Source organism: Paroedura picta, chromosome 3, assembly GCF_049243985.1.
Source record: "Paroedura picta isolate Pp20150507F chromosome 3, Ppicta_v3.0, whole genome shotgun sequence".
Classification (NCBI taxonomy): domain Eukaryota; kingdom Metazoa; phylum Chordata; class Lepidosauria; order Squamata; family Gekkonidae; genus Paroedura; species Paroedura picta.
In genome coordinates this window covers 175,074,457-175,087,545 of record NC_135371.1, presented here as the reverse complement: position 1 = coordinate 175,087,545, position 13,089 = coordinate 175,074,457, and the positions used below count along the sequence as shown (strand labels likewise).

Genomic DNA, 13,089 nt, shown 5'->3' with positions numbered 1-13,089 from the left:
CTTCTCGGGGGAAGGCCTCGGCCTCTCTGCCCTGTGGCTGGCCCTGCAGAGGGACTGGCTGGCCCCTGGGGGAGACGGGAGGCTGGACTGGAGGGACCCTCCCTGGCCTGATCCAGCAGGGCTCTTCTGAGGGTCTTCTCAGGGGAAGGCCTCGGCCTCTCTGCCCTGTGGCTGGCCCTGCAGAGGAACTGGCTGGCCCCTGGGTGAGACGGGAGGCTGGACTGGAGGGACCCTCCCTGGTCTGACCCAGCAGGGCTCTTCTGAGGGTCTTCTCAGGGGAAGGCCTCGGCCTCTCTGCCCTGTGGCTGGCCCTGCAGAGGAACTGGCTGGCCCCTGGGTGAGACGGGAGGCTGGACTGGAGGGACCCTCCCTGGCCTGACCCAGCAGGGCTCATCTGAGATCAGATCTTATCAGATTGGTGACCCTACACATCAGGATCCCAATTTCCCCTTTCATAAATTTTCAGGATCTCTCTCTGCACGCGCACAAACACAAACACACAGAGACCTTCACCGCCTCCCACAATCGCAACATGAGCAAATCGCAGCTGCCTTTTTCTCCAAGGCAGACCCCAAAGAAGGACGCACACAGCAGAGACCTAGGCCGACATTCCCCCCGAAGAATCCAGCCAGCACACAGCCTGCATTGGGGATCTGCAGTCTGGAGCTGCAAATGACAAATTGGGTCAAAATTTACAATGGAAAACACCGTTCCGGAGCAGGCGCCTGGCGCATCCAGGGAGACGGGGACGAGGAGGGGCGGGAGCCACATGCCTGAACTACCTGCTGATGAGAGGCAAAAGGGGGCCGAGAATATAAAGAGTCAATGCCAGAACAGTGCTGCTGAAAGAACGCCTGAGCAAAGGGGGGCTGGGGCGCCCGGAGTGCGAGGAGACTGGGGAACGCTCCGTGAGAGGCCCCTTCCCCCCCTGCTGCCACCTCTGCAGCGTGCGCCGGGCTTGATCCGTGGGGTTAGGAGAGCTGGGCTTCCCTGGCCTTAACCTCTGGCAGCAAGCAGGGAGGGCATGACCACTGGGTGAAGAGAGAGGGACAGAGAGAGAGGAGAAAGGGCCAGGCTGGGGTGGGGGTGGTGAGATAGAGGGAAAGCCGAAAAGAAAGGGAGCCGGCATGGAAGGCAGACGGACCGGGTATGTGGTAAACAAGAGGAAGTGGGTCAGGCAGCCGTGACGGGGGCCTCCCAGTCTGAAAGTGTTGGCAGGCGGGGGGGGGGGGAGAGCAGGTAGGGGACGTGTGAACATGTGCATCTGCTCTAGGCTGCATTTGGCCCTCGATCCCTCAAGCTCAGTGTTGTCTGCTCAGATTGGCAGCAGCTCTTCGGGGTCTCAAGTCAAGGTCTCTCCCATCCCCTCCTGCCTGGTCCTTCTAACTGGAGATGCCGGGGATTGAACCTGGGACCTTCTGCCTGCCAAGCAGAGGCCCTGCCACTGAGCCAGGGTCTCAGGCCAAGGTCTTTCCCATCCCCTCCTGCCTGGTCCTTCTAACTGGAGATGCCGGGGATTGAACCTGGGACCTTCTGCCTGCCAAGCAGAGGCCCTGCCACTGAGCCAGGGTCTCAGGCCAAGGTCTTTCCCATCCCCTCCTGCCTGGTCCTTCTAACTGGAGATGCCGGGGATTGAACCTGGGACCTTCTGCCTGCCAAGCAGAGGCTTTGCCCCTGAGCCAGGGTCTCAGGCCAAGGTCTTTCCCATCCCCTCCTGCCTGGTCCTTCTTACTGGAGATGCTGCCGGGGATTGAACCTGGGACCTTCTGCCTGCCAAGCGGAGGCTCTGCCTCTGAGCCAGGGTCTCAGGCCAAGGTCTTTCCCATCCCCTCCTGCCTGGTCCTTCTAACTGGAGATGCTGGGGATTGATCCTGGGACCTTCTGCCTGTCAAGCAGAGGCTCTGCCCCTGAGCCAGGGTCTCAGGCCAAGGTCTTTCCCAGCCCCTCCTGCCTGGTCCTTCTAACTGGAGATGCCGGGGATTGAACCTGGGACCTCCTGCCTGCCAAGCGTAGGCTCTGCCCCTGAGCCAGGGTCTCAGGCCAAGGTCTTTCCCATCCCCTCCTGCCTGGTCCTTCTAACTGGAGATGCTGCCGGGGATTGAACCTGGGACCTCCTGCCTGCCAAACAGAGGCTCTGCCCCTGAGCCAGGGTCTCAGCCCCTCAGCGTGGAACATGTGCCGCAGAAGAAGAAGAGTTGGTTCTTAGATGCCGCTTTTCTCTACCCGAAGGAGTCTCAAAACATCATCCAATCCCCTTCCCTTCCTCTCCCCACAACAGACCCTGGATCTTAAGTGTTGCTTTTCTCTATCCAAAGGAGTCTCAAAGTGTCTTACATTCGCCTTCCCTTTCTTCCCTGCGAGAGACATGAGGCTGAGAGAGCTCTGACAGGACTGCTTTTTTCAGAAGTGCTCTTATCAGGGCTGTGTCTGGCCCAAGGTCACCCAGCTGGCTGCATGTGGAGGAGGAGCGGGGAAACCCTACGCAACATGCAAGATTAGAAGCCGCTGTGCTTAACCCCAACACCAAGCTGGCTCTTTCTCTCCTCTGCTTCCCAGTCGCAGGACGCAGAGCTGGATACCCTACTGGAACCCTCTTCCTTTCTCTGACCGGAAGCATCCCTGCTGACCAGAAGCACCCCCACAGGGTAGTGCTACAGCTAAACCTACCTCTGGGGTTCTGTGCGCACCTTGAGGAATAGACACCCGTGGAATAAGTCATGTTGACAACTAAGGAATCAAGACCCTGGAAGATTCCCGAGGGATGATGGGAAATGTGGACATTGTGGGGCAACAGCTAGGGCAGGGGTGGGCAAACTGTATCCCTCCAGATGTCCACGGACTACAATTCCCAGGAGCCCCTGCCAGCATTTGCTGGCAGGGGCTCCTGGGAATTGTAGTCCGTGGACATCTGGAGGGCCGCAGTTTGCCCACCCCTGAACTAAGGGGTATGCTGCATCATGGGGTGGCCAAACTGGTGATGTCCATGGATTACAATTCCTAGAGAACCTTAATTCTTACCGGGGGAGGGGAAGGGGGACACGCCAACCCTTTGCCCATTGCAGAAACCACAACTTATTCTGTGTTTTAATCCCAGTCTGCTGTAGGAACGTACAGGGTGACCTACGCTCTCAGCCTGGCCAACCTCACAGGGCCGCTGTGAGGATGACGTGTAGAAGGGGAGAATTTTGTAAGCTGTTTTGGGTCCCCCTTGGGGAGAAAGGTTGGGTGTACACTCAGTAAAAGAGTTTAAGGCTCTGGGGAAGGATAGCATATAATAAATTAGATTATTAAATTAATAATATTAGCTCCTGAATCTGATGGGGAGGGGTCTTAATCAAAGGCTCCCATCTCTGGTTTCCCTTGCATGGCCACATTTATTTATGCACATCCCTCTTTTCTCCCCACACCTGGGATTCAAAAATGCACACAACACCGTTCTCCAAAATCTGTTTTCTTACAACAACGTCCCTGTGAGGGGGGCGGAGGTCACCCACTGAGTTTCCAAGGTCGAAGCCGGGAGTTGAACCTGGGTTCCCCAGCGTCCTAAGCCTGCCCACCACGCCAGACTTGCTAAAGTTCCTGAAGGAGAACACCATCTCAGGCCTACTAAGTGTGCACTTCCACCAGTTAACCTGGGGGGAAGGGGGCTGGGTTCGACTCCAGACGCTGCCACGGACTCTTGATGAAGCTCTTCTGTCTTGCTGTCAGCTTCAGCCAGGCGAACGCCTACCTCAAAGATTTGTTGCAAGGCTAAACATACTTCTGCTACCAGGAGTGGCCCAACTGTGGCTTTCCAGATGTCCGTGGACAACAATTCCCATGAGCCCCTGCTGGCAGGGGCTCATGGGAATTGTAGACCACGGACATCCGGAGAGCTACAGTTTGGCCACCACCCCTGAGATGGAACAAACATCCTGCCTAGCCCAGGCTGATCTCATCAGATCTCAGAAGCTAAGCAGGGTCGGCCCTGGTGAGTCCTTGGATGGGAGACCACAAAGGAATGCCAGGGTTGCCCTGCAGAGGCAGCCAAGGGCCAACCACCCCCGGATGTCTCTTGCCATGATCTGGATGGCCCGGCTGACCTGATCCCATCAGATCACAAAAACTAATCAGGATTGACCTTGGTTGGTTCTTGGATGGGTGACCACCAAGCAAGTCCAGGGTTGCTACGCAGAGGCAGCTAAGGGCCAACCACATCTGTTGGCCTCTTGCCTTGACCTGAAGGGCCCAGTCTATCTGTTCTCAACTTATTGCAGGAGCGATGTAGGTTTGGCCCCGGTTAGCGCTTCGAGGAGCGCCCCCCAAGGACGCCCAGGGTTGTTCTGCAGAGGCAAGGCCATGGCAAGCCGCCCTGAACATTTCTTGACTTGAAAAACCCCACGGGGGTCAGCTGCGACTCGACGGCCCTTTACACAGCCAGACGGACGGACAGCGAGCAAGCACGGAAAAACAGCATTTAGCAAACACCCCCCTCCTCTCCCCAGCACACCTACAGATCTCTGGTACATGGAGCTCCCCTGCCTGCAAGCCCCAGGGCTCCACAGGAATATACACAATCCCCATTGATAACCCTTCACACCCACACGGTCCTGCCGAGGCCCACGTGTCCGCGCCACCAGCCGTCACCCCAGACACAGTTCTCCCGGTGACCTCTAGAGCAAGAACAATGTCGGTCAACCCCAGTCTATGCCTCCGATAAGGGCGGGAAGGGGGGAGGGGGAGGCAGAGTGTTTCCCCAAAAGCCGCACAACCGGAGACGCTCAGGCTGAGCGACACACACCGATTGCATGCTCGGTATACCCAGAGGGCCCCCTCCCTCCCTGCTTCCCAGCATAAGGACAACTGTGTCTAATCTGCAAGCCCCCACGGAGAGGCCTTTTGGAATGCAAATGCGGCTAGCGCCGGGGGAAACCAAGGGGACGGGCGGGTGCGCAGGAGGGTTCCTCATGACCTCTACCCGTCCGCTCCACACTCGGTCCTCGAGGTAAAGGGGGGCTAAAACCCTGCTCTGCCCTGAATCCCAGGCTGCCTGCGCCCCACCGATACAGAGCCTAGAGCCACGCGTGGACGGCACGCCGCCTAAATATCCCACATGGTGCCAGCCAGAAAGCACATCTGAGCCTGGGTTCGAGGGGCAAGCCCCCAGTTTCGAGCCAGACCCGGGGAGCAAACGAGGAACAGGGAGGGAGACCCAAAGCAACCTCCCGGCACGTTTGCAAGGCAGGATCAGAGGCAGAGAGGGACAGGGAGCTGGCACGGCTCCAATGTGACATTGTAAACAGGCGAAGGACACGGGCCTCCTCGGGTCTCCCTTAGAAGGCAGGGCAAGTCGGGATGCGGTTGAGAGCTCCTTATGCCCGCTGTTGACCTTGCTAGGGGGTACACCACGCCAGGCCCCCCCTGCCCCACCTCCAGGCATTCAGCACTGCGACCACGCGGCTCCACGGTGGCCGGTGTGTGTGTGTGGGGGGGTCAGCCTCCACCCCTTGGGCACACCTTCTCCACACCCACCCGAGATTTCCGCCCCGCGCATCGATTACCTGGTCCCACCAGCCAACTAGCCATGGTTTTGCGCAGGTCTCGCAGAAAAAATCCACTAAGGGCATCTTCCGTTCTCCGCCCGGGGGCGGCAGGGGCTCTCCGGGCTGCCCACCGAGGGGGTCTCTTCTCAGTCCGGGCGGGCAGCGGCTCCCCCCTTTCCTTGGTGTCGGCAGGAAAGGAAGGGGTTAAGATCCTGAGGCGAGCAGGCAGGGGCCTGGCATGGCTCTGGCTGGCCAACCCGCCCTGCACGGGGGCCCTCACATCTCGGCTGCTTCCACGGGGGTCCCCACCGGGGTGGGGGGGCCTGTGGCCGAGAGAGACAGCCGAGCCGGGCCCCGGGCCAGAGAAAGCCCCACGTCTCCGGCTGGAACTGCAGACGAGGAGGGAAATACCCACAGTGCAACGCTGCTCCGGCGAGGAGGAAAAACACAACCCTTCCCCCCAAAAAACTCCTTAAATGTGCACCCCGCCTCGCTTCCTTCTCCGGTCACATCTCCAGCACATGGGTGGCACGAGGAGGCGAGGCCCCCCAGACAAAGACGGAGGCAGGCGGGCTCACTGCAAACAGGCGAGGTCCCTTCCCGGCGGAGCGGGCGGGGGGCTCCCAGCCGTCCCGGGGGACCCCATGGCCGGTGTCCAGCTAGCAAGGCGGCCTCCGCACCCCCGACAGCCACGTCCCCATCGTCTCCGGCAGGGATGCGTGGCGGAGGGCCGCCATCACCACGGAGACGGTGACTCCCATTGTGGCCTCGGTGGCCGATGCAGCTACATCCTTCGCTCGGGGTGCGTCTGTGTGTGTGTGTGTGTGTGTGTGTGTGTGTGTGTGCAAGAGAGAGAGAGAGAGTCCGTTTCTCTGCAGCGCCGGGTGGAGGGGATGTGATGTCAGGTGGCGAAGGGAGCGAAAGGCAGAGGAGTGCAAGGGAAGGGGGCGGGAGAGAGGAGGCGCCTACGGGAGCGCATGCAAGAGAGCGCGCCAGCCCGGCTGGAGGAAGGGAACGGAGGGCGGGGGGTAGGGGGCGCAGGGAAGAGGACCACCCTGCCTGGGCTTCCCTCCCGGGAAAGCCGTCCCCAGACGGCCGTGGGGGGCACGGCGAGGCGGCCCACGAAGCCACAGAGGGGGACTGGCCGGAGAAAGCCGGCTCCCATGAGACCCCAGCCAGGCCTGCAATATTCTGAGCCAGGGAGAGCTGTCCGGTGACCGCTCGTTCGAGACCGAGGCTCGGTAGGCGGCCACATCGGAACAGGCGACCCGAGAAAGGTCAGCGCCCCAAAAGGGAAGGCAAAAACGGCCTTTCTCCCAGCGAGGGGTAAGAGCGAGAAGCTGGCGATCTCCTTGTTCCGCTGCACTCGAGGCCAGTAGTCCGCGTCCATCGTCCCAGCTGGCTGACTGGAATTTTCCCCAGGCCCGTCATAAAACCCGGGGCTACTGGCTGCAAGTCCTTGCTCTTCCTCAGTCACTTGTTGGGTTCCTTCCAGCCTGAGGGGCTCACCACTGGTCTAGCCCGGGCCAAGACCAGGCCATGGAGAAGCAGAGCTGATTTCCCAGTGCCCTGACTCTGCATTGTGACCCTGGACTTGCTTGCAGGTCACCTGTCCAAGTCCTGGCCAGGGCAGGCCCTGCTCATCTTCCAAGTCCTGATCGGATCGGGCCAGCCCGGCCAAGGCACAGGACAAACAGAGGTGGGTTTTGACCTTGCCCACCTCTGCGTTCTTCTGTGCACTCCCACCGCCTCCGTTGGTCAGTCAGTTCCTTCCCCTGTTTAGCGAACGGCTGACGGAAAAACTCTTGACTTGTGCAGAAGTGTATCTCTTTTTGTGGCCTTCTCCGAATTTTTTGCATTTCTGATCCCAGGAAGGTTCACTGTCTATTCTTGCTGCCCTTTGAAAATCCGCATTTAATTTTCTTGCTTCCTACTTGGAGATTAAGACGTATGAGGAAAGGTTGGGGGAGCTTGGTCTGTTTAGCCTGGAGAGGAGAGGACCAAGAGGGGATCTGAGAACCATCTTCAGGTATTTAAAAGGGTGCCATGTAGAGGATGGAGCCGAATTGTTCTCTCTTGTCCCAGAGGGACGGACCAGAACCAATGGGATGAAATGAATGCAAAAGAAATTCCATCTAAACCTCCAGAAGAAGTTCCTGACAGTCAGAGCGGTTCTTCAGTGGAACAGGCTTCCTCGGGAGGTGGTGGGTTCTCCATCTTTGGAAATTTTTAAGCAGAGGCTGGAGAGCCATCTGATGGAGAGGCTGATTCTGTGAAGGGTCCAGGGGGTGGCAGGTGACCGTGGAGGAGCGAGAGGGTTGTGAGTGTCCTGCCTAGTGCAGTGGGGTTGGACTAGATGACTCATGAGGTCCCTTCCAACTCTAGGATTCTATGACTCCCTTTTGATGGCAGCTCTTCTATGTTCAAGTCTTCTTGTACTTCCATCTGAGCCATATTGATCTTCCAAAGCACTCTGTGCCTTAACAGGACACACCAGGAACTGAACAGGCGACCTTCTGGATGCCAAGCCGAAGCTCTAAGCTACAGCCCTTGTCCGATGTTTCCCATGAAGCTGTTGGATACTGAATCAAACCATAAGCCCATGTAGAGCTGTCCACTCAGACTGCCAGCAGCTCTACGGGAGCTCAGGCTGCTCCTTAGAAGGCCAGATCCTGAAGATGAAACTCAAATACTTTGGTCATCTCATGAGAAGGAAGGACTCCCTGGAGAAGAGCCTGATGCTGGGAGCGATCGAGGGCAAAAGAAGAAGGGGACAACAGAGAATGAGGTGGCTGGATGGAGTCACTGAAGCAGTCGGTGCAAACTTAAATGGACTCTGGGGAATGGTAGAGGACAGGAAGGCCTGGAGGATCATTGTCCAGGGGGTCGCGATGGGTCGGACACGACTTCGCACCTAACAACAACAACAACAATATGTACAAGTGCCGACCCTTCCCTGGTCTAGCTTGTCAGAGCCTCTATGCCACACCTATTTCTGAACAAATACTCCCTGATTGGTCTGCCGCATTTGATTCCCTGCTCCTCCACATGCAGGCAGCTGGGTGACCTTGGGCCAGTCACATATCTCTCAGAACTCTCCCAATTATCTCACAGGGTGTCTCTTGTTGGGAGAGGAAGGGGAGGCTACTGGACGCCGCTTTGAGACTCCGATCGGGTAAGGGAAAAGGGGGGTATAAAAACCGACTCTTCTTCTCCTTCTGAAATTAAAAGGGGCCAGGAAAGGACTTGACCCCCAGAGGACCATGCCTGGCCCATACTTGACATGGGAGCTCATCCCATATTAGAAGAGGAAGAAGAGCTGTTTTTTTAATACCCCCTTTGCCCTACCTGATGTGAGTTCCAAAGTGGCTTACAAAACCTTTCCCTTTCCTCTCCCCAAAACAGACACCCTGGGAGGTAGGTGGGGCTGAGAGAGCTCTGAAAGAACTGCACTGTGAGAACAGCTCTGCCACTAGGCCAAAGTCACCCAGCTGGCTGCATGGGGAGGAGCAGGGAATCAAACCCGGTTCTGTCACACTTTACCCAACACACCACACCGGCTCTCAACGGCGCTGAATCGCTAAAATGCACTCGCATATCCCAATGGCACTAATCCTGCCCTCTCCCACACCTGGAAGGTCTTACAGAGACATGTCAGAAGAAATTCCCGATTGGCAAACTTTTAAAACGGAAACCGGGGAAGCTCTGGGGGGCTTCCCTTGGGCGCTGGGCGGGGGCAGCGGCTGTGAACCGAAACCGGACTTCGTATTCTGAAGCAGGTGGGCTGGCAGCTGCCAAGTCCCTGGGTGGGCGACAGGCGCATTCTCCAAATCAGTGGTCTCCAACCTTTTGGAGACCGTGGGCACCTTTGGCACTCTGACCCAGACTGGGGGGCGCCATCGCAAAGAAGATGCCGCAGGGGGTGGCGCCGGCCGCAAAACGTCACGGAGCAGAATTAAAAATCAAAGTAAGGCTTCAACTCGTCAAGCAGAAATGTTGTTTAACAGGATGCCTTTTAATCTGCGCGGCCAATCAGAAACCCTGCCCCTCCCCACTCTCGAAAAGCCCTTGGTGCCCGAAGGCACCAGGTTGGGGACCCCCGTTCTAAGTGAGCAGACAAGTTTCTGGCAGCTCTCATCACCCCTAACCTCTTGCTTTTCTCATCCCCCTAGCCAGGCCCATAATTCCGCAGGACCTTCTATTGCAGGGGTAGTCAACCTGTGGTCCTCCAGATGTCCATGGACTACAATTCCCATGAGCCCCTGCCGTCCAGATGTCCACGGACTACAATCCTCATGAGCCCCTGCCCTCAAGATGTCCATGGACTACAATTCCCATGAGCCCCTGCCATCCAGATGTCCATGGACTACAATTCCCATGAGCCCCTGCCATCCAGATGTCCATGGACTACAATTCCCATGAGCCCCTGCCATCCAGATGTCCATGGACTACAATTCCCATGAGCCCCTGCCGTCCAGATGTCCATGGACTACAATTCCCATGAGACCCTGTCCTCCAGATGTCCATGGACTACAATTCCCATGAGCCCCTGCCGTCCAGATGTCCATGGACTACAATTCCCATGAGCCCTTGCCGTCCAGATGTCAATGGACTACAATTCCCATGAGCCCCTGCCCTCCAGATGTCAATGGACTATAATTCCCATGAGCCCCTGCCCGCCAGATGTCCATGGACTACAATTCCCATGAGCCCCTACCAGCGAATGCTGGCAGGGGCTCATGGGAATTGTAGTCCATGGACATCTGGAGGACCACAGGTTAACTACCCCTGTTCTATTGAACGTGTGCAGACCCTAGCGGCAGATCGCAAAACACGGAGGGAACCGAAAGGGACAGGAATGTCACACCTGTGGAGGTGGAGGGGTGCGGGTCGGAGAAAATCAGCCGTGAGGCCTTGTGCGGAGAGCGCTGCGCGGAAGGAAGAGTGGGCGAACGAAGGAATAGACTGCCAGTTCCGGAGGAAGATGAAGGGGCGGGAGGGGAGGAAGAGCATCTATGTGGGCATTTAACAGACTCTTTCAAACAAGATCTAGCCAGGAAAGGAGAAAAAGAGACACGTGCAGGAATGTGGTGCGTTTAAGCATGCAGTTGGGCATCTCATCCTGTGCTGTCATCTCTCATTCCATGCATCCTCTGGGCATAGAATTGGGGTCATAGAATTGGGGTCACTGTAGGGGGGGCAGGTAGTTGTGAATATCCTGCATTTTGTAGGGGGTTGTACAGATGACTCTGGAGGTTCCTGCCAACTCTATGATTCTTTCTTTCTTTCTTTCTTTCTTTCTTTCTTTCTTTCTTTCTTTCTTTCTTTCTTTCTTTCTTTCTTTCTTTCTTCCTTCCTTCCTTCCTTCCTTCCTTCCTTCCTTCCTTCCTTCCTTCCTTCCCTCCCTCCCTCCCTCCCCTCCTCTCTCTCTCTCTCTCTCTCTCTCTCTCATACCTACCTACCTACCCATCCATCCCATTTATCTACATACCTACCTACCTAACCTTACTTTCCACTCTCCACTATCTATCCATCTACCTCATTTTCATCCTGTTCTTCTCCTCGAGGTGCCGCCCAAGGTTCTCCCCACCCCTCTGTTTTATTCTCACAACACCTCTGCCAAGCAGGTTCACCCGAGGGAGGGAGAACGGCCTGGGGTCAGCCCCACTGAGCCTCACAGCTATGTGGGGGACCTGAACCTGGGTTTCCCCACCACAGCCGAGGGCTCGAACCTGTTACGCCACGCTGGCTCCCTCCCTCCCTCCCTCCCTCCCTGACTGCAGTTTGTTTCAACGCCTGACTCCCAGTCCGGGTGCTTTAAGGCGCTGTTTGGGTCTTTATTTATCCACCGCCTTCCTCCCTGAGGTCTTGTTCGCCTACCAGGAGTCTAAACGAGGATTAAACCGCAGTTGGGAAGCCTGCTTTGTACGCAAGAGACAAACCGCATCTTGTGAAGAGCGCCCGATTAGGCCACCGTGATCAACGCTTTTGAAATTCGGGCAGAAAGAACATAAACCGGAGGATTCTGCCTCATGACCAACCAATTTCGCAGATGTCACAGAATGGGGCCTAAAAAGCCATCCAGTCCAGCACTGCCGGATGACCTAAAGCAGGGGTAGTCAACCTGTGGTCCTCCAGATGTTCATGGACTACAATTCCCATGAGCCCCTGCCATCATTTGCTGGCAGGGGCTCATGGGAATTGGAGTCCATGGACATCTGGGGGACCACAGGCTGACTACCCCTGACCTAAAGCATCCTTGGCAAATATTTATCGCCCTCCCCAGAGGCATAAAACGTAGAGAACAATACAAGGAACTTAGTTTTTCCATAACATATAGATAACCATAACATCAATACTATTAACACTGATCATTGTAACAATGGTAATTATAACAGTGCAAACAGGTCCAGGGGTAGAACGCATTGATGGATTTCTGGGAGGGAGGGATTGGGGCCCTGCAGATGTTGCTGGTTACGCCTGGTCTCAACCAAATGCCTGGCGGAAGAGCTCCGTTTTGTAGGCCCTGCGGAACTGTTTTAGCTCCGTCATGGCCCTGATCTCCTCCGGGAGCTCCTTCCACCAGGTGGGGGCCTGGATTGAGAAAGATCTGGCCCCGGTTGAGGCCAGGCGGGCTTCTTTAGGGCCAGGGTCCATTAGTTGATTGGTGGTGACGGAGCGTAAAGCTCTTTGAAGGGAATAGGCAGGGAGGCGGTCCCTCAGGTACACTGGGCCCTGATCGCATATGGCCTTGAAGGTAATTACCAGGACCTTTAGCCTGATCCAGAATTCAACTGGCAAACACTGCAGTTGGTGGAGAATGGGCCGGATGTGGGACCTCCACAGTGTTGCTGGGAGGATCCTGGCTGCTGCATTTTAGACCAGCTGTAGTTTCCAGATCAAGGCTAAGGGCAGGCCTACGTAGAGCGAGTTACAGAAGTCCAGTCTAGAGGTGACTGTTGCATGGATCACTGTGGCTAGGTGTTCTGGGACCAGGTAGGGCGCTAGTAAACCGCCCAGAGCCATAGGGAAGGGCGGTATAAAAATATAAATAAATAAATAATAAATAGTAGCTTGGCTTGGGGGTGATGGTAAAATGTCAGCCATGCTACCTTTGTGACCTGTCCAACCTGCAACACCTCTGGGTGACCAATTCCACCATGGAATTGCTCTTGTTGCTAACAAGGGCAGTTTTAGCTTTGGGCTGGGTGAAGGGCTATGGGAGACTGCATGTTGGCCCCAGTCGGGGTGGACAGAGACCAAAAATGAAGAAGAGGAAGAGTTGGTTCCGAGATGCCGCTTTTCTCTCCCCGAAGGAGTCTCAAAGCGGCTTCCATTCACCTTCCCTTTCCTCTCCCCACAACTGACACCTTGTGAGGGAGGGGAGGCTGAGTGAGCTCTGACAGGACTGCTGTGTGAGAACAACATTATCAGGACTGTGAGAGGCCTAAGGTCACCCAGCTGGTTGCCCGTGCAGAAGGAGTGGGGAATCAAACCCAGCTCGCCGGGCTAGAAGCTGCCTGGTGGTATGCAATGTGCACTGTACAGTCGGGCGGGGAGGATTCCA

The 13,089-nt window shown here is 56.6% G+C and overlaps 1 protein-coding gene across 7 annotated transcripts in view; it reads right to left on the bottom strand.

Annotated features, from left to right (window-relative positions):
* The window catches only part of PDE4A (phosphodiesterase 4A), a 310,971-nt gene that overhangs the window by 41,423 nt on the left and 256,459 nt on the right, over positions 1–13,089 (bottom strand). Inside the window, exon 1 of one of the 7 annotated variants that reach the window (XM_077329789.1) lies at positions 5,541–6,425. The exons of the other annotated variants lie outside the window; for them this stretch is intronic. Coding sequence (XP_077185904.1) covers positions 5,541–5,606 — 66 coding nt within the window. The 5' untranslated portion in view covers positions 5,607–6,425. Of the gene's footprint in view, positions 1–5,540; positions 6,426–13,089 lie in introns of those variants that run through there. 7 annotated transcript variants of the gene reach the window in all.